The sequence below is a fragment of the Mesoplodon mirus genome, assembly GCF_964341445.2.
Source record: "Mesoplodon mirus genome assembly, chromosome: 3".
Taxonomy (NCBI): domain Eukaryota; kingdom Metazoa; phylum Chordata; class Mammalia; order Artiodactyla; family Ziphiidae; genus Mesoplodon; species Mesoplodon mirus.
The window spans coordinates 85,691,119-85,712,829 of record NC_138978.1 but is presented as its reverse complement, the minus strand read 5'-3'; the positions used below and the strand labels follow the sequence as shown (position 1 = coordinate 85,712,829).

At 41.1% G+C, this 21,711-nt stretch overlaps 1 protein-coding gene across 6 annotated transcripts in view; it reads right to left on the bottom strand.

The window, feature by feature from the left end:
- Window positions 1–796: 796 nt before the first annotated feature.
- LRRC8D (leucine rich repeat containing 8 VRAC subunit D) overlaps window positions 797–21,711 on the bottom strand; it is a 112,070-nt gene continuing 91,155 nt past the window's right edge. For all 6 annotated transcript variants that reach the window (XM_082615689.1, XM_082615686.1, XM_082615685.1 and 3 more), the window contains one exon: window positions 797–4,059. In XM_082615689.1, coding sequence (XP_082471815.1) covers window positions 1,481–4,057 — 2,577 coding nt within the window. In that variant the 5' untranslated portion in view covers window positions 4,058–4,059 and the 3' untranslated portion in view covers window positions 797–1,480. The remainder of the gene's footprint in view (window positions 4,060–21,711) is intronic.

The following is a 21,711-nucleotide window of genomic DNA, read 5'->3' as shown; positions in this document are numbered from 1 at the left end:
CTCAGCCACAGTGGCTGCAGCCTTTCCTATTAGCGATACTACTTCTCGAGGTACTTAGAAGCTCTATGGCAAGCAAAGATCACCACCGCTTCCAACAGGCCAGTAGCCCGAGATCAATTTTGGGGAAGAAAAGCAAGAATGTTGAGTCCATCCTTTCACATTCTCTGCAAAATCCTTCAAGCCATGCTAAGGTGTGACAAGAGACTATCCACTGTTTCACTAAATGAGTCCAGTCTTATATGGAGAGGACACTACTTTGTTACCCAGAGTGCCAGACAGTTCTCTTCTCTTGAAAAAACACTCCTATAGAATGGCCTATGAAATACCTGTCAACCAATACCCACACAGGTGGCAGGGAATATTTTGATTTTCTGAGGTGGGTTTAGCCACTTTGTAAGTTAGATAACGAAGGAAAAACTATCATCCAAAAAGTATATTCTGCCAGCATTTCCCCGGACATGACTCCTCCTAGCTGCAGACAAACACAGGAAGTACAGCCTGTCACTAAAATGAATAGAGATATAGTCAGTTTTCCAACTCAATGAACTACAACTCCTCTATTTTTTCCCCCACAACAGTGGAAAGGGCAAGTAATTTAATGATACTTGCTTTGAATTTGTGTTCTCTTCCAAATGGTGATATACTGGAAGGATGTTAGTCATCAAGCCATTAAAATTTTTATTTTGCCTGTAATTAATTTTAAAATAACATTTTCTATTTATTGGCAGCTCTATAGTAGTGATAGAAAAATGTATCATATAACCAGAACTCCAGACTATGGAAAAACAGCTATGAGTAAGGAGAGCATTCTTTTATTTTTTCTTATTTATTCTTAGAAAACAAACAAACAAACAAACAAAACTCCCTCAACGATCTACACACTTTTACTGCATTCCAGGCCTTTAAGAGTGTAAAATCTATAAAATGGGATTCTCAGAAGCGTAGCACCAGTTAAATATTATAAGAAGTGCTTATTTGAGGTGCTTGAAATTAAAACACAAAAGAAATCAGTATTTCAGCAAATCTAAATTTACAAGATTGGACCTGATGTGCCTTCAGAGGTCTGAGTTAAAGCACTATTGCACCAATTAAGCAAAGTAAATCAAGACACCTCAAAAAAAGGTGGTATAGTAAGAAAATGTCAATTTAATCATTTACTTTAGCAGGCAAGCAATTTGTAAACATTCAGTAGCGGCAGCATCCAAGTTACAAACAATTTAAAAAGAAACCAAGATTAGTGATTATAATTTTTCCTTCCCTTTCCCCAAAAGAAAAAAAAAGATTTGGAGGTGAATGACTTAACACACTACAAACGTTGAACATTCAGTTATGTCTTCTATCAGCCTTCTATGCATCCTCTCTGTTGTATTTTTAAAGGTGTATCTACTCCTAAAATGCATTATCTTGCAATAACTGGTACATGAGCACTTGCAATCTAGGAAGTTGTTCCTGCACACGGATGTGCACAAATGACCTCAGTTTAAATCCCATTTGCAAAGGGAATATTTATGTCTTGATTCAATGCTTCTTTGACTTCGAGCGGCAGGGTGTCAAAAAGGTGATCTTCCACAACAAGCCCGCTTTTCTTGAGCAGGCGACACTGGCCCAGCTGGGCTGGGAGGCGGTCCAAGCAGTTCCCTTTCAGCTCCAGCTGGGTGAGCTGGGTGAGCTGACCGATCTTCTCTGGGAGGGAGGTGATGCAGTTCTGCCCCAGATTCAAAGTCCTCAACTTAATGCATTTAAACAACTGTTTTGGTAGAACGTCCACTTTGTTCCCCGTGATATGCAAATGCTGCAGGTTCTGAAGTAATCCTATTTCTATTGGGATCATGGAAATGTTGTTGTAGCTTACATCTAAGCATCTGAGTTTCTGTAAACTAAACACTGCCACAGGTAGGGATTCGAGCTTGTTGTTAGAGAAATAAAGTGACTCCAAGTTTTTGACGTGGGTGATGGAGGGTGGAATGGTAACGATTTTATTATGCCATAATTTTAAACAAGTCAGTCGCTTTAAATGCTGGAAACTGATGATTTCTTCAATTGTGCGTATGTTATTCGACTTTAAGTCTAGTTCCTGCAAATTAGAGAGGCTGAAAATAGCATGTGGAATTCTCTCTAGCTCACAGTTCTGGAGTTCGAGCTCGGCGACATTCATCATCTTCTTAAGGCTGTTCAGTACCAAGAGTTTGGTGCCGTCATTATGAACGACTAACCTGGTGAGATGTGGAGCCACATCTGTAATGTTGGAGGGGACTTTGGTCAGATTGCTCTTCACGTGGAGAATCTTAAGGTGCCGCAACTCCCGGAGAGATTCAAGTCCTATCATCTTATTGTTTTCAGAATTCAAGTTGCCTATCAAGTACAGCTCGCGAAGGTTTTTGAGCAGATACACCCAGGCGGGTATTTCTGCCACGTCAGTGAACTTCACGTGAAGGCATCTCAAGTGGTCACGGAGAAAGCTAAAAGCAGTCTGTTCCACTTTTGCAGGGCAGTGGCAGAGGTGAAGCTCTTGGAGATTAGTCATCTGAGAAATCTTAGCAGGAATTTTAGCTTCTGGAATCAGCTCGAGTTTTAGCACATCCAGGTCTGTGAGGTCGAAGACAGCATCGGGCACACCTGAGAGCATAAACAGATGGAGCTCCTGCTTGTCCTGGGCGTTGCGTGACACGTGCTGCCTCAGTTTTTCAAATGTCCACTCGTGGTTCAAACTAATTTCCCTCAGTTTATTTTCACTGACTTCTGACAAGAACACCCCGAAACGCTTGGAATACAGCTGGTCGTACTGGTCTACCATGTGTAGAAGGAACGCAAAATCATTTTTGACATCTGGAATGTCACTGAAACTGCTCTCTTCTCTGACTTTTTCAAAAGAATATTCCTTCAAAGGTATCCTGAATAACCAGAAGAGAGTGTAGAGGCAGATAAAACCATAAACACAAATAATGGATATGTAACTGATGAGCAACTTTTTCAGCATGTATGCCATGTTGTGGGTGCACTCAAACACCTCGTAACCAGTCAGGTGCTCGACTTTGGGCTTGCAGACGTGTTCAAAGCTGATCGCATTGACAAAGTTTGCAGTGTAGCAGAGAATAAAAATGAACTTGGCTGTTTTGATAACGGTTTGGACCACATAGAGTTTATAGATCAAGTCACTATCTTCCACATGAGCACGGAACTTCCTCACTTTCTCAAACAGGGCTTTGGCCTGTTCCCCGTCCTTTTTGTCCAGGATGGTCATGCTGGGGACTTCAATCACAGGCTTTTCAGCTGAAAATTTGAAGCCAGTTTTGCTGATCATTGGGGTGCTGGCGCTGGGGCTCCCTTCATCACTGCTGGTAGATACGTGCTTTGGTAGAGTCTGGGCACCTGTTATTCTCTGCTTGTTTTCCTCCGAGTCTTCGCATGCTGTCTCAGACAACGCTTTAGTAGTCCAAGGAGATTCAAAGCACTTTCCTAATATTGAAACGAAATGTTCTACTTTTGAGCATGTTTTGGGATATTTGAACCAAAAGTTGCTACTGACCATGAGAATAATAGTATGTATAAGAGCAAGGTACGGAAAGTACTTAGAATACCATGGAAGGGCCAGATGGTAACACATCTGATTAATAAATACATATTGCTGAAAATCCAAGTTTGTTTTTCGGCCTGTTGGGTCTTTCTTCTCTTTCTTTGCCTCCTGATTTGGAACCGTGGAATCTGTGTGAGGATATGTGGCTCTGAGAGGTATGTCAGGTGTCACAGCAGATGCGCCAAAGGAAATCTCATTTGTCATCAGCCCATCTTGGTCTTGGTCTGTGGCTGACTCCATCTTCGGGATGTTGGTGGTAACGTCGGCACTTCCTGGCGGTGTGTGTGCCTTTGAATTTACAGGAGATGGCAGTACTGGCAAGCAGACCACCTGATCTTTGGTAAGTTGCATGGTTCCTGCAAAGATGGCTACCATCAACATAACGACAGCCAGGTAATCCATAAACACGTCCCACCATGGTTTCAGGATTCGGTAAGTTGGTTGAATGTCATTAAGTGAAGCAACTTCCGCAAGGGTAAACATTCCTAGAAAACAGGTAAACAAAAGACATTATGACACAGATGCAAGTGAAAACATTAAATGAGAAAATACTTTCTTTTTCTAGTTTCTTCTTCCAGTTTCTCCAACCAGCCATTCTCCCTTGTGTCCTGCTCCTCCTATGCATCGTTTACTCTACCTGGAATACTTCCTCCTCATCCCTGCATGAGGCTATCAGGTTTCTGTTGCCTTTCCCAGGAAGCCCTCCCTGATCCCTAGTCTGGGTGAGGTGCTTCTCTGATGTGCTCCCACAGGACTCTGTACCTCTATCCATCACAGCCCTTATCACACTGGCAGAACCAACTGTTCACTTGTCTGATCCCCCACAAGATTATAAGTTCCATGGGGACAGGGATCATGTCCATTTTCCTTATTGCTATACAGTCAATGCCTGAAACACAGCTGATGCTCAATCAATGAAACACTGTACAGGTTCTTGATCATCACCTTTATCACCATCATCATCATCAACATCAAAATTCCTCAAGACCATTTATTCACGGTCTATATATTGTATTGGGCAGAAGAGCATTTTATTAAACTTAATTGCCACCAAAAGCAACCTGGACCCAAGCAAGAATAAAAACTCTAAGCCAGTCCTCAACGTAAAAAGTTAAAGGACCACACAGCAAAGAATCTGTGGGATTCTTGTAACCAGTGACATTTTGCAGCTGCCATAGTGTCAATGGTAGTTTTCAAGCACATTGTACCTGGGACAGGTTTTGATCCCAGGGGAGAGAAGAGGAGGCTGATTACTTTCCTAGAGGAGGAAGAAAAGGTAAAAAAGGTGGGGGGCAGAGGACACAGCAGTAGAGTACTGTAATGTCACACTGACCCTGAATGGTCACCAGCTCGGCCCAGCACATCCCTTAAAGGGCGATAACACCCGAACAACCAACACCAGCACGCAACGACTCCAGCCTCAGATGGCTTTTCTCTTCCAGCACACAGTCCACGCTGCCACTCCCCAACAAGGGTTTTGGGCCCCTGCCGTTTCCTCCAGCCCATTTCCTTTTTTTTCTTTCTGTTGAACTTTGATGTATTCTTCAAGTCCCAGTTCAAGCACTACCTCTTTCTCAGGCTCCTATCATACTGTCTAAAAAGAATCTATTTCCAGTGTTAGTCTCTTCAACTAGCTCTTGAGCTCCTCCTGGGTAGAGACTATGTCTTATTCACCTTCGTATCTACCATGCCCTATTCTCTCCCCTTTGGAACAGAGAACGCATTGAGTAATGATGATGATGATGATGATGATGATAGCAGCTATCATTTGTCATCTTCCCTCCATATACCAAGCACCGTATCAGGAGCTTTGCATCTGATACAATCCCCTGCTTTTGTACACAGCACATTCCTGAAAATGAATGTGTTAAAGTTGAGGTTTGGGGGCTGAGGGAATGGTTCTATTTCCAAAATGCTACACAATCTTATAATATCCACCAGAACTCCTAAAATTAAAAAGACAGGTAATACCAAGGATGTGAGGATGTGGAGCAATTAGAACACTTAAACACTGCTGCTGGGAGTGTGAATTCATATAACTGTGTTGGGAAATTTTTGCTTTAATATCTACCAAAACTGAATATATGCAAACTCTATTGCCCAGCAATCCCACTGCTAACTATATACCCATGAGAAATACATATACTCATCAAAAGACAGGAACAAGAACATTCACAGCAGCACTCTTTGCAACAGCCCCAAAATGGAAGCTATCCAAATGCCCATTAGCACTAGAACGGAAAAATGAAATGTGGTATATTTACAAAGTGGAACATCAGGCAGCAACAAGAATGAATGGTCTGGTTACAAGGGCATATTCAGTTCATAAAATGTGATCTGTACACTTAAGGCTATGTGCCTTTTTCGTATGCATGCTTCAACCTCAATATGGAATTTCAAAAAGAAATGGTCAAAGAAGCTGTAGCAGAAACAGCTGCCCTAGGAATGTGCTGGGACATGAGACTGAGGCTTTGCCTCACCCCTGTCCCAAGGCACACCCAGGCTGGCTGGGATCAAAGGCCAGGCAAACCCGTAACCTTCTCCGGCAGCCTCCCCTTGCTGTCCATCTTCCCGGCTTGAGAGAAAGGGCCTGCTCTCCCTGGGGTACAATCTGCCACAGAAAAGAGGGTGCAGGGGTATGAATATACAATGTACAAAAGCTCTGGCTGGTAACAGTTGAACGTATACAGACAGAACACAAGTGGAACACCGCCTGAATTCCGTCTAACCTTCACAACATTACTCTAAGTTGCCAAAGTGTTATTACCTCCCCTTGACAAGTAAAGAAATAGGCTCACAGGAGTTAAGTGGTGGAAGTCAAATAATTAGTGGTGGAGTCTGGATTTAAAACCTCATTTAAGGCCAAACGACCTGTTCTTTCTACCAAATTCTATCATCTCTTTTCTTTACTTCTCATGTTTGCAGTGCTTTACAGTTTGCAAGCTACTTTTCCATAAAATATCTCAATTGATTCTCACAATAACCCAGTGAACTAGGCATTACTATTGCCCAAGGACATGAGGAAACCTGAGGCACAAAAATCTTAAATGACCTTCCCGAGCCAATTAAGTGGCAGAGCTAACAGAATCTTTCATCTTCAAACCTTTTTCTCTATCACGCTGTCATCCAATGACTGAGTTGTTGGCTAAGGCTTGGCTGTTGAAGGAAAGACCTTCTCACTGTTGTCCTTGGCTTTGAAGAGACAGAGGAGTGAAATTATGTAATCATCACCTTCCCTAAAACAACCTTTTATGACACTGACTCAGAATTCAAGAAAACCACAAGTCAGGAACCATGGAGGAGAAGATAGAAATAGCCCGTCAAGGAGCTCCCAGTCTAATGGGGGATGACAAGCAATAAGTGTGCTATTACAACATGGTAAGAAAATTGCTGACCTGGTTAATGCAAGGTATAGGAGAGGCACAGGACAGGGAAAACTCACATTTGCATTTGGTTAGTGGGAGGATTTCACAAAGATCTGGTTTTTCAGATGAGACTGGAAGGATGGGGACTGCCATGGGGTGGTGGGGAGGGGAGGGAATATAATTTTGGCAGAAGAAATAGCAAGTCAATGACACAGACACATGGGAGAAATTATGTTATAGAAACTACAAATAACTCTAATGTCATTCTATTATTAGTCTAGTATGCCCCTGAAGAGGTATCACATTTAATGCATAAGCCAAGAGATGGAAACCAAGGCATAGATGGTTTAAATGTAGTTATAAGGAAGTGCCTAGGCCATAAGGCAGGAAACCGGTCCTTTCCTGCAATGTCAGCCACCGACTAGCTCTTATCTCGAACATAGGACTTCAATTAATGTGTCCGTTCTCCTATTTCACCTATCAAAAACTGGGTGCAGAACTGGGAGTGCTTCAACCACTAACTGAATTAAAGGTGCAGTGGTACTTTGAAAATAAAAGTTGCTTTTCATATATTGTGTATGTGTGTGTGTACAAAGGACGTTAAATACATATTCATATAATACAGTGTATTAAGTCTATTATGATCCTCAGGTGACTTTCTAATCTAAAAGTCAAGTCAATGAGAGAGGAGATCGTACCTAGTTACCTTGAGGCTTGATCTCCTTAGTGAGTCAGGACTCAGAATGGCTATAAATGGTTATTAGGGGATTTTTTTTTTAACCTGAGGAAGGCACATTAATAAGTACTAATTGTGTACATGATTTGGGCTCTCCTTTATATGTCTGTTGCAAAGAACTTAAAGAATTACATTATAAGGAAGTGGATTTCACATTTCAAGACTTCTCCATGGCACATATGAAAATCAGCTTAATATTCCTGTAAGCAAACATTTCTCATGGAAGTTGAGGAAGCTTTTTGTACTAGAACTGAAAGGGGAATGTTATTGGACTTTGGTTGGACAAAGATGAATCAGCAAATAAAAGAATGGAGCTATATTATTTTATGATATGTGATTCTGTTTCTTATCTTACAGCCAATTAATGGAATAAGCCAATAACCAATTGGTTCAGAACAACCCTGAACCTGACAACCTGTGAATATACTAAAAAACACTGAATTGTACACCTTAAATGGGTGAATTGTATGGTATATGAACTATATCCCAGTAAAACTATTAAAATTTAGAAGCTAGGGGCTTCCCTGGTGGCGCAGTGGTTGAGAGTCCGCCTGCCGATGCAGGGGACACGGGTTTGTGCCCCGGTCCGGAAAGATCCCACATGCCGCGGAGCGGCTGGGCCCATGAGCCATGGCTGCTGCTGAGCCTGCGCGTCTGGAGCCTGTGCTCTGAAACGGGAGAGGCCACAACAGTGAGAGGCCCGCGTACCGCAAAAAAAAAAAAAAAAAAATTTAGAAGCTAGACCTCTATCTTTGTTAATTTTATTGCCTAAACTGACTCTCAACAGAAATAGGAAAGTGAACGTAGATAGGATTATAGCCTAATTGTAGATACTCATGCTAGACTATATACATTCTAAGTTCAAACATGTTTTTAGATGGCTGCTATGTTATTATGATTGAATTGAACTGGTTCTGGAGAAAAATCTTTAGCATTTTACTTATCCTCTCTAAGCATCCATGCGTCACCTATAAAATCTTGATATCAACACCTCTCAGGGTCATGTGGGTCATGTATTGGAAATACCAGTTCAGGGTCTGACACAAAGTAAGACCCCAAAGATGTCTGGTAAATCTGAATGCAGAAAAAGAATCATTAAGGTGAAAGCAAGCCCATCTTAATCAGTCTTTAACTGAAAATGACTGGGCCAACTTCTTGAATTTTGAACTAGCATGTAGCACTATGTTCACAGAATTCATTCTGTAATAAATGATTGACAATAAAACTTTGCATTCAATTTCATTTATTCATTCAAAAACATTTCAATTAAAATTTCTTATATTAGGAGGTGGCATATTATACTAGAAAGAGCACAACTTTGATGCCAAAGAGACCAGGATTCAAATCTTGCCCTTTTTTCCTGTTTATTAGCAGTATAAACGTGGTAGTGTTTGCTGGAAAACTTACATTAATGAGATTATTATTAGCATACAGAAAAAGTCTAGCATTAAAACAGGAAAATATGATCACCTAATTTAAAACTTAAAAAACTTGTCCCATCTGCACTAGGTCTTCATACCCCTATTAAAAGGAAGAAAGTCAAACGGCTTTGAAATGTCATTTAATGAAGAGTTTAATGTAAGAAGAAGCAAATAGCTTGATTAATCAATCTAATACATACACTTTCCACCTAGGTATGAGTTCCCTACCCAATCAAATACCAACTTTCATTTTCTTTTTACAGTGTTCTGTGAAAAAACAATCAGCCTTCTTGGTCAAACTGGGAAAAAATGGGAGAATACCCAAGAGACTGGTGAGGATCAAATTCTCAAATCTTTCATGGAAATAAGTAAAAGGAAAACAAATTAAAGTTCATAAAGAGGTAATAAGCTACACCCTCACTACGAATAATCCTTCCTCAACACCCAGCATACACTAGTGCATGGATGCACACACACCATACCCAATTCAGGTACCTAAAATTCATATGGTTAAAGAAAATAAATGCTTCACATATAGAATGAGAAGGAATGATTCAGTTTTTTCCAACAGAGCTCAGTATTACTGGTATTAGATAAGTGTTAACAGTTATGGATTACAATTATACAAGATACTCTATAGCTGATATAATTCTGTATACAAATAAAACAATTTACTAGTGTTACTCCCTCTTAAAGATTATGATAAGAAATTATACTTTTAAAAGTAGTGTTCTTCTAACACTACTTTGGTTTAGATACCTCAAAAATAACTGAAAAAAATATTTAAAGAAAGAAATTCCAGAGTTTTCAGGAAACTTCTTATATAAACCCTGTCAAAATCAGATTCCACACTGGACAAAACCCATCCATTTAACGCTTGAAAATAGAGGACTATAAAAATTTCAGAACTTGCTAACTATAAAAAGAACTTTACACAAAGTATACTTTAGTACCTATATTTTAATACCTATTGGGTTTTTTTCTCTAGAGTACTGCTATTCACAGAGAAAATTTACTTCAAAGCTCAAAGCTGAGAAATGTAACTCTAAATACACTTTAGTAGACCTAAGGCAAAATATCTTAGGAAATATAACAAATGAGTTAACACACTGTTGTGAACTTTTTTGCTTTTTCTTGTAGCTTTTAATTATAAAAGTCAAGCCCCATGTTTGAGAGCTAGAAATGAGATATTATTCATGGAACAATACGGAAAAGCCTCTAAATCAATGGCTTCCACATTTTATTCCACACAACATCAGTCTCTTCTACAAGTTATCACTAGCAATTCCCTTAACCACAAACTCAGGCCAACAGAATTTCAGAAATGCTTCAGGATCTACAGGACTCTCTTAATATACCCTCTACTAGAAACTTCATTTTACTCAACAAATATTTATGGGGGCTTCCCTGGTGGCGCAGTGGTTGAGAGTCCACCTGCCGATGCAGGGGACACAGGTTCATGCCCCAGTCCAGGAGGATCCCACATGCCGTGGAGCGGCTGGGCCCGTGAGCCATGGCCGCTGAGCCTGCACGTCCGGAGCCTGTGCTCCGCAACGGGAGAGGCCACAACAGTGAGAGGCCCGCGTACCGCAAAAAAAAAAAAAAAAAAAAAGAAATTTATGGAGTATACTCTGCGTGCTGGATACAGATCCTAGAGATAAAACGGGGAATAAGAATAATAATAAAGTAGCTGTCCTGACTGAGAAAGCAGCCTGGAGTAAATACAAACAGAAAAAAGAGATAATGGGCAAATGGTTGAATAGCCCCTAAAAAGAAAGCCAGCAGCTAACGGATCTTAATAAGGGATCCAGAGAAAGCCATCTCAAGATCAGAACTAAGTGTCTGGTCAAACCTTTATAATCATAATTTCACCCAGTTTACTAGGCAGCCAGTGGGATTTCTAAGGGGAGCTTTATTTGCATTTCTGCTGCTTCTTTCCATCTGTAAGATAGAAACTTAGACCCAAAATGACCATTTTCCTTTTAAGGTCACTCACCTTCAATCTTGTTTCTCTAGAGTATGTCCGGCACATGCCTGAAACTGGGCTAAGGGAAGTGAACTAGGATGGAGCTCCCTGAAACCCTAGCAGCTTTCCATGGTCCTGGGAAGTCTGCCACATTCTCTTCCAGCTGTCTTTGGGACAGAATGCCCCTCTGATGACAAACCCATGGATATCTGCTCTGGATATGGACAGCTGGGAGCCTCGCGGTTTTTATTCCTGGCTTGGTAAAGACTGCTAGAAAGCATGTGAGTACCTTGCCCCCGTGCTCTACTTACTAACTCTCAAAACACTTCTTGAAGTTAGTAAAAGATACTCAGACATTGATACAGTGTACCTTGGATTGGTAGCTTATTTAGTTAAAAAAGGCTACTTGGCAGTTTATTAGGGACCTTAGCCATCAGTACTAAAAACGTATGCAGAGTTCGACAATGGTTGCTCATGACCCTTCTGAACTGGGAGCTCCATCAGTCTGGCTAGTTCCCTTTCTCCCTCCACCTGGGTTTGAATCCCTAACCTAAAGGGAGGAGAGTTTCTTCCATCTGCATGTCCCCGGGGCATGGCACAGGACAGGCACTTAATAAAGGTCTGTAACTGAATGAATCACGCAGCCCTGTAACAGCATTCTAGGAGAGGGTTCAGAAGGCACTGAACCTGGGAGCCAAATGCTGTCGCTATTAATTACAGTGACACACAAGATCACTATTAATTATGCCAAAGTCAAAATGACCAGTTCTGACAGGCGTTCTTCAATGTCCAGATGGACAGTAGTACACAATTCTTTGGAACAGGTTATTCTGAAGGTAACGCATTCTGATAGACCATCTGCATGCAGTTTGGCTCATAATTAAACATTTTACAGGAAAACAAAAAGACAAAGGTAAGTTTGTCTTTAAAACCTTCAAAACCTTGACCAGGACAGAAGACTGAGATCTGATTCCTGATGGACAGCAGGTGACAAGCCAGTGTGAACTCTAGGACAGAGGCAAATGAGCACCTATTAAACACACAGCCAGGTGATGTAAAAGGCCAGAGAGGAAGGAGCGCCAGAGAGGCAAACTCCCTGAGATAATGAAGCTGCCAGAGCCTCAGGCCTTCCTTCTCCTTGTCCTCGGGGAGTTTGCTGCCCTTCCCCCTGGGCAATGGATGCGGAAGTTCTGATTGTATCTAACTGTGCACACACACAGTTTACTAGAGTCGGTAAACACTTAAATCAGAAAAGCGTGTCAAAGTGTTGAGCAAGTGCCCAGAACGGTAAGTGCTTAATAAGATTAGTCACTGTTGTTATTCACTGTGTTGAATAAGCTGTTTTATAGAAAGAACCCTATACAAATACGTCTTTACTACTAGTTGTGAAAAGAAGTTTGTCTTTCATGATTACTGATATGAAGAGCCATGGAATCCAGATGTTCTCCACTTAGCTTTGGCTTTCAAGAAACTTGGCTAAATTTTATATATGTATTATAAACATTAACTCTTAGCCTGAGTCTTCATTTAATTATTCACTTACTCATCCCTTCATCCATGAAATATATACTGTATACTCAAGTATTAACATGATGCACATTCCTGGAGAAAACTTGGTGAGCAAATTCAGGCCTATTTCCTTTCTCACAGAGAGAAATGTTCCTGTAACTGGATATAGAAAATGGTCAACTGAGAAGAGCTACCAAGAAGAGGAACAGGCAGAGGCAGATTTGCTGTGCAGTGAAAACTCAAGCTTCAGGACACCTTCCTTCCACAGGCCCCTTTCAAGGCCCTGCACCTACTTTTATGTCTCTCTTTTTCTTAAAGAGGGCTCTTTCCCCAATTTCAGATTCCAGAAAACCCAGACCTTCCCTGCTTGCCTGGGATTATGAAGGCGGATAACACGGGACTTTCCGCCAGTCAGTAAGACTGAGGAGGAAGTCAGGACTGACGTGGGGGTGAAGAAAGAGTGCACAATGGGCTGGACCAGAACGTCCAAAGGCCGTATGGAGAGAGAGGGAGAGCAGAAAACACTGAGGAACTGAAAGAAGGTCAGTGGCCTGGAGCTTGGGGAGTGAGAGGAACGGGCGGTAGGAGATGAGGCCGTGTGAGTGTTTCTGATGGCATCAACCTAAGGGCAGTGGGAAGCCACTGATGTGTTTTTAGTGGAGAGGGGAGGTGGGTTAAGTCAGATTTGTGTCTCTGAAAAGATTACTGTAGGCCTAGTGTACAGGTCAGTGAGGGAAGATGTGAGATGAAGGAGGCAGCTACTGCATTGCTCTGGGCAAAGGATGGAGGCAAAGGCTAGGCTGTGACTGACGGAGAACTAAGTGAGTAAAATGGGTGGATTTGTGAGCTAACAGGCCAAAGAAATAACAGCAGGACTCAGTGGACTGGAGGGGGAGGATGAAGGAGAGAAAGGTGTCAAGGTTGATTCCCAGATTTCTTTTAATTCTCTACTTACTGTTCCATACCCTTCTTCTTTTACATCCATTTACATGGTTCTATTGTAACTGAATCTTTTTTCATAAGCCCTTCAAATCCTTTTTTTTTCCCCTCATACATCTTCCAGAATCCTTTATTCTCTTCTTTTTCTTCAAGTCCTTTTAAAAAGTAGGTGGGTTATATATAATAAATGAAAAGAAATATAAGCCCTCACATACTTGGCCATGAAATCTATAAGCTTAGATAGTTTGAAAAACATTACTTTAGTGTTATCAACATACAGATGATTGACAGCTATCTTTTTGTAATACTTCTGGGGTGAAGCACAATTTTAAAACCCCTAATAGTCTGCCTTCGTCTATATTTGGAGAACACATACATACGACGTATTTCACTGAACATTATGTGCAACATAATCAAGAGGGAGCCAGCATATAATACCGTAAGAACCCTACCTGTGATCAAAGCCTGTGATTATTCATGCTAATAAAATCTGGTTTCTGGGACAAACTATACAGAACAGTAAAAAAAAACAAAAATAAAAACCCTTTATTATACCTTTTAAGGGAGACAGGGAAAGGCAGCATAGTTTCATTCTTCACTGTGCTTTTTTTTTTTTTTGCGGTTTGTGGGCCTCCCACTGTCGTGGCCTCTCCCATTGCGGAGCACAGGCTTCGGACGCGCAGGCTCAGTGGCCATGGCTCACGCGCCTAGCCGCTCCGCGGCATGTGGGATCTTCCCGGACCGGGGCACGAACCCGTGTCCCCTGCATCGGCAGGCGGACTCTCAACCACTGCGCCACCAGGGAAGCCCCACTGTGCTTTCTTTAGGTCAATATTAAGATGAGTTTACATTTTATAAGTAAACAATAGCCAAACAGTAGGGTAGCAATAAAGGTGGAGCAAAGGTATAAGGGGTAATAGTATGAGAACAAAACCAAATATTTTAAACGTGTACAAAGATAATCAGGAAATGGTGTAATTTATGCGCAAATAATCTAGTCTTTTTCTGAGCTAATAATTTAAAATGGAATTCAATTCTTAACAAGTTGGTAGCATAATGGATAAGAACGTGGCTTAAGGAGATAGCCTGCCTGAGATTTCATCCCATCTCCACCTCTTACCAATTCAACTGTAAAACAGGAACACAAATAATGTTTCACATCACTTGCTGTGTAAACTTGGGCCTTTGTTTTCCTTATCAGTGAAATGGGGATAAAATACCACTGTGACAAGATACCAAATCACCCAGTATAACGTTAAGCACATAGTAGGATGCTCCCACACTAAATACTCTCCAAAATTGGCCCTAGATGTCCAAAAAATTGGGGAAGGTGGGAGACCTCGAGGAAAACCCAGGATTGAAATGTGGTGGCAACAGGGAGGAAAAAGGACCATGAAGGCTTTGAGGGCGAAAAAAAAATTAATGAAGAAAAGAGAGAAAAGAAAATCAAGAAAACTAAGATAAGGAGGAGCTGACTTCAAGAGAATAAATAAATCAAATACCGCAGAGATAAAGGGCAATCAAAACTCCTAAAAATCATGAATGACCTTTGATAACATAATCTCTATTATAGTGTAATTCATTATCAACATTAGAAACCATCTTAGAGTTGACTAAAAATGACCCCAAAGGGTTAGCCTTTTAGAGGAATGCAAACAAAGTCTTATTTTAGAATTAGTCATGATAAATTGGTAAACTTGGTGGAATATCACTTTTGTTCTATTTCAAAGGAATGTTTATTCATATTCAATTTGCTTAATCTTGTTTCTAAGGACTTAGCATCTATTTGTGTAACTCTTGTGAAAATTACAAATGATCTTTAGAAAAGTAGGTCTGATAGGATGTTTAACTGGAAGACTTTCACTAGCTAAGATGTGCATGGAATTCATGCTCTTTTCGTTTTCCCCAAATTATAACAAACTAACGGAGCTGTAACAGAGAGCCACAGTCATGATGTTATAATTTATAACACTTCCCCCATTTATAAAGAATTAGTGAAGCTATAAAATGGAATCACAATTGAGCAGTCCACAGTTTGTAAAAAATCCCTAAACCTTTTGAATTGGGAAGGTACATAATTTCTTTACATAATCACTTTAATTATAAAAATACATAATTTCTAATTTAGTATGCTATAAGTTATTTCAGATGAGTTGCTTCTTGGAAGATTACATGAAGATCTTTGACTTTGGAGATTTTGGGATATTTACTTTCTGCTAAAGCATGGCATGTATTTAACTGAAAAAACGGCCCAAGGTAACATTTTTGAAAAAATGTGTTACATGCTTGAGTGCCAATGGTGCCAATGTATTTATTTAAGTATCTACTATTCTAACTGTAGAGATCATTAATGGCGCTTCCCAGCCCAGTTCATGTCGTGGCCCACAGAGAAGAGGGTATTTTTACATGCCTTTGGGTAAACTTAAGAGGGTGAACATAGTCAGGCCCAAGGCTTTCAGCTGATGAATGAACTGATATTTCAGCCATCTAGTACCCATTCCTAGAACACTCACTGGGAATTCCAGACTAAAGTATCAGATATTGGATGTAAACTAAGGTCGAAATCTTCTAAGTGACAGAATTTATCCTTGTGAGGTATGATCATTTTTGGAGCAATTAAATCTCATCTTCCTTTCTTTCTCATGAGAGCCAAAACAGTAAAAACAAATCATTATAACCAAGAAACAACTGGCTCATTTGTATAATTTTTACATGCAACACATGAGAACTATAATCATACTGCCTCCTGTCTTGATGGACCAGTCTCACTAGGTAGAGGCTGCCAATGTTAAGATTGAGAGTGGTTGTTCAATCATTCATCGATTTGTTCTCAAACACTATACATTGTGTTAGGTATTAGGGATTTGTAGTTGAAGATAACTTATCTTGCCCATCAGAGGCTTCAGAAAACCTTTGTTGTCATGAAGCCATCAAGTTCATACCATTTATAGTTTCAACAAATATTTGCTTTAGGTGAGGTGATAGTTGCGGAGAATATACATAATGTAACAAGATAGATACAGTCCTTGTGTTCCCAGAGCTTAAAGATCTGCCCATGCCTACCTTAGGTATTCTGGAAAAGATGAAGCATGAACCACTACACCATTCTGCCCAGAATTATTTAGGGTAAACAGCCCTAAAAATGACATCAAAGTAAGTATCTGACTGTCAAGAAAACTGTGATAGCTGAGACCAGCTATATGCAACATAAGTAAACATATAATTCACCTTCTGAACTGGAAAACTCTTGATAGTGACAAATGCTAAACAAGGTGAGATGCCAGGCTATGGTATAACTGGGACTCTCGCAGGAAAACCAGGAGTTGTTGTCACCCTAAGTATGGGCCACATGGGCTAGAAATATCTGATGCCATTATGTAAGGCATGTATAAACAAGTCTAGATATTTTTAGACAAATAATCTGTAGATACATCCTAACTTTGCTATTTCACACTATAGTCAATTGAAAGTAGTTGATGTCTCATGATAGTCTTTACTACTTTACGAATGAAGACTGACCTTTTATCATGGTAGCATATTACATATTACAACTACTTTCTAGTAAGAAATCTAGAATTGAAAAAAGAAAGGAAAAGAAATAGACACGAACCATCTAAACAGCATTTCTTACACTCTTTCCCAATGGGATATTGTAGAAAATGATAGTATTTGTACTGTACAAAGTGGAAAAATGCTGAAGCTGCTCCCAGATGGAGTGCTCTGCATTGTGGGCTAAGAGGATTTGTATTTCAGCAAACAGGAACTTATGCTGTTACCTGTGTGCCAAGCCACACCAGCTGAGAAACTGATCCAATATGCAACACATTGATAGGTGACGTTACTTACACATCGGAGAGTGAAGAATACAAGGTGGCAGGATGAATGATAACACCACTGAGAAAGAATATGTCAACATTACCTTTCAGAAAATGTTCTGAAGATGGTGATAAAATGCTACCAAAAGTTGTACTAAATGTGAAAATATAAATGGCGAGTGTAGAGGGAAATTCCACGCTATGAGCATTACTCTGTATATATGCTCATGTATCAGGTGCCACCAATTTTTACCACAGATGCATTAGTTGAGGAGAAGAGCTACAAACTGCCCTTTTTGTTCATATATATATATATATATATATATATTTTGGTACGCGGGCCTCTCACTGTTGTGGCCTCTCCCGTTGCGGAGCACAGGCTCCGGAGGCGCAGGCTCAGCGGCCATGGCTCACGGGCCCAGCCGCTCCGTGGCATGTGGGATCTTCCTGGACCAGGACACGAACCCATATCCCCTGCATCGGCAGGCGGACTCTCAACCACTGCGCCACCAGGGAAGCCCATGTTCATATATTCTTAACCCTGAATAACATTGTTTTTTTTGGAAGGGGAAGGAAAAACAGTAGAAGGTGTTGAATGAATCCTATAACTTACATATTGCGACTGCCGAAACCTTCCAGAGTAGGTCCAGGTGAATTTTTCAAAAAAATCACTCATTTTCTGCCAGTTTGACTTTTTTTTTTTTTGCGGTACGCGGGCATCTCACTGTTGTGGCCTCTCCCGTTGCGGAGCACAGGCTCCGGACGCGCAGGCCCAGCGGCCATGGCTCACGGGCCCAGCCGCTCAGCGGCATGTGGGATCTTCCCGGACCGGGGCACGAACCCGTGTCCCCTGCATCGGCAGGCGGACTCTCAACCACTGTGCCACCAGGGAAGCCCCAGTTTGACTTTTTAATCAACATAGTTCTTTCTTTCTGTTATAAAGACAACTAAGTATCTTCCAGAAACCATTCTCCCTTTCTACTTTTTGGTAACAGACAGTCAGTTTATCTGGGTGCACTGCGGCCAACTAGAGATAACATCTCGGAGCCTCATTTGCAACCAGCGATGGCCATGTGACTAAGCTGGGCAAACAGGCTGTGAGAAGAAGTGACTGTTCACTTCCTGGTAACCTCCACACAGACAAGGCTCCTGGACTTGGCCTTCCTTTTCCCCTTTTCCTGCTGTCTAGAAAATAGGGAAGCAGGCACAACCTCAGAAAACATGTGCTCATGGCTTAGCTGTCCTGCCAGCCCTTGGCTGCTCACACCTGGGCTGTTATATGAGAAGGAAATATCTATCTTATTTAAACCATTCTACTAGAGGTCTCTGACAGAGCGATTTAGCAGGTACCACAATTAATAAATTTCAAATTACTAAAAAATGCCTCTTCAACAAAAGCATCTAGAAATAGAAAGGTTTGGATAGACTCACTCGTGAGTACTCCTTTGTGGTTTCCCAGAACACAAAAGGGTGGGGGATTCTGCAGGAGTAGGGCTCAGGGAATGTGCAACCCTGGTAGATCCAAATTAGAAAGAGACGATAAGGAACCCCTGAAGGGTCTGAACAAAGCGAGCAATGAGATCAGCACTCCAGTTTAGAAAGAAATCTATCCAGCGTATGCAAGGGGGACCAGAGGGAGGAAAGACTGGAGGAAGGGAAATGAGAAAGTTTTACAAGTCAAGATGATTTCCAGGTAAATGCAATTTTTCAGCGTGAAGAACTAGAATTGGTATAATAAGTTTAAGTAGAGATGTCTAGTAGTCAGCAGACCTGCATCTCAGGACTACTCATGAGAAGGACCTGGGATGGAATTACATTTTATGACTAATCAGTATATATGGAGAGTGAGACTACCCTAGGAGAGTCCATATAGAGAAAAAGGTCAAAGAATCCTGGAGATGACTAACATTTAGGGAACAGGTAGAAGAAAAGGATTCAGCAAAGGAGAGGGAGAAGAAAGGGTCAGAGAACTCTGTCCTGGAAGCCAAAGGAGGCAAACACTTCAAGAAGAGACTGGAAGGCAGTATCACTTATCACAAGCTAGTCAAGGAAGTTAAGAAGTAAAGAAAGTGACTGCTGGATCTGGCAGCTGAGAGTCCCCTGAGAATTTGGCCCAAGCTCTCTCCGTGAAGAAGTCAGGCCCACCGTGGGCAAGCAGTAAGTAGGAAAGGGAACATTCGCTTCTCGGAAATTGGCTGGGGAGAAAAACAAAAGGCTGGGAAAACAGCTAGAAGAGGAGGCAGGTTTGATGGTAGGGTGTATTTTTTAGGATGAAAAGGAGCAGGGAGTTAGAAGTTAAAAATAACAGAGTGAGAAAGTACAGAGATGTTTTCATATGTCTGTTTCTCATTTCGAGCATAAAGTTAAACCATACACGGTAAACACATTTCTACTGGGAGCTCTCACCCAAGTAGGTATGCTGTTATGACTACATAAAGGTATCAAGATTAAAGAATTCATAATTCTATGGAAATTCTTAAACAAAGTCTGGATATATATTGCTTGCTTTTCCCTTCAGCGAGCTGGTAAACATTAACCTTGCTAACCACCATATTATTTAGCCGGTCGTAAAACTTTAAAAGGTCCTTTTCAGGGAAAGTCTAAAGGAAAAAAAAAAAAAGGTGCCTTACAAAAATAATTCCAAAACTCATATAACTCTGAAAAGAAAACACAGCCCATGGACATATGACTGAGTAGCTCTGTATACGTTCAAGGATTCCAAACAGTGTCAGGCTTTCTCACCCACTGAAACACCCTTTGAAGGTCAAGCATTGAAAGAACTCAAGTCAGATTACACTGAAAGGAAGAAGGTGGGAAAAGAAATATTTATCATTCCTAAGGAGAGTGTCAGTGACCTAAAGCAGCTTCATTTTCTTCTCCTTTCCCTGGCCGCAGTATGCGGGGGGGGGAAAAGACGAGGTGGGGAGACCATCTTTGGGTGGCAAACTCAGGCTGCATCTCACCACGCAACACTGAGACTTCTGCAAACATACAGGAGGAGACAAGAACACCACCCCTACTGAGTGACCAAACATTCACACACTCAAGCTCATTAAATTGTCACATACGGGCTTCCCTGGTGGCGCGGTGGTTGAGAGTCCGCCTGCCGATGCAGGGGAAACGGGTTCGTGCCCCGGTCCAGGAGGATCCCACATGCCGCAGAGCGGCTGGGCCCGTGAGCCATGGCCGCTGAGCCTGCGCGTCCGGAGCCTGTGCTCCGCAACGGGAGAGGCAACAGTGAGAGGCCCGCGTACCGGAAAAAAAAAAAAAAAAAAAAAAATTGTCACATCCTCCCTGAGCAGTAGTATTACTGTTCTAGTTTTACTGAGAGAAAAACTGAGGTTTAGGAAGTTTGAGTTTGACCAAGAACATGCAGCTAAAATACTGTCAACCAGGATTCAAACCCAGATCTGACTGCCCCTACCAAGCCTATAACTGCCCCCTTCAGCTTATTTTAAATTCGAGATTAGCTCAAATTAAATTAAATCCCACCCCCCACCAATTCACAAGTTATTAGAAGGAACTGTTAAGGGAAGGAGACAAAACCCTGGTGTTCAAAGGCTGCCTCACGACCCAAGGAGCAAAGTCTGAAATGTGAAATTACAATTTACAGCCCGAGTGCCATTTAATAAGAGTATTACCTAATGTCTTTATCATCACCTCAGTTTTTAAAAGCACTTGCATGGATTCCAACTAATCTGATCCTTACAAACTACTGAGAGACAAAGAAATAGTGTCAACTTCATTTTTTGGGCCAAGAAACCATTGCAACAAGGAAACGGCATAGCTGAGATTAGAACTGGAGATTTCCATAGCACCAATTATACTAGAATGGGCCTCTAATAAGTGTTAGAGTCTCACAATTTTACTTATCTTCTCACAATTTTACTTATCTTCAGAAGGAGATGTTAACAAAGTCAGACCAAATATCCCATATAAGCTTGTCTTTAAATTTAAGTCATGAAGATTTCCTTTTTATTCTGAATTCATTTAATAGAAACTGTAACTGTAATTATAAAAGTGTAAAGAAGTCATTTGGCCAGCCAGTTCCTAAATGCAACATGTACTAATTACCCATTGTGAACAGAGTACTGCCATAGCTATGATTTCAGGACTATTAAAGGAGGGGGCCAAGGGCTTAAATCAGAGGTAATATTCTTACTCAGTAAGGGAACTGGCTATATTCCCTACATTCTTAAAATTCTACTTTGCTGAATAAATTTCCTTTAGTGCTTCTGAAATGATGCCCTACTGGCGCTCCTATACACATTCTCTTTCTCTTAAATTAGGCAATAAAAAAATTGACATTAGAGAAAATATTTCTACCTGTTACTTTTAGTTACGGAGTCATTGGTTACACAATCAAATCCACCAAGTTTCAGCCTG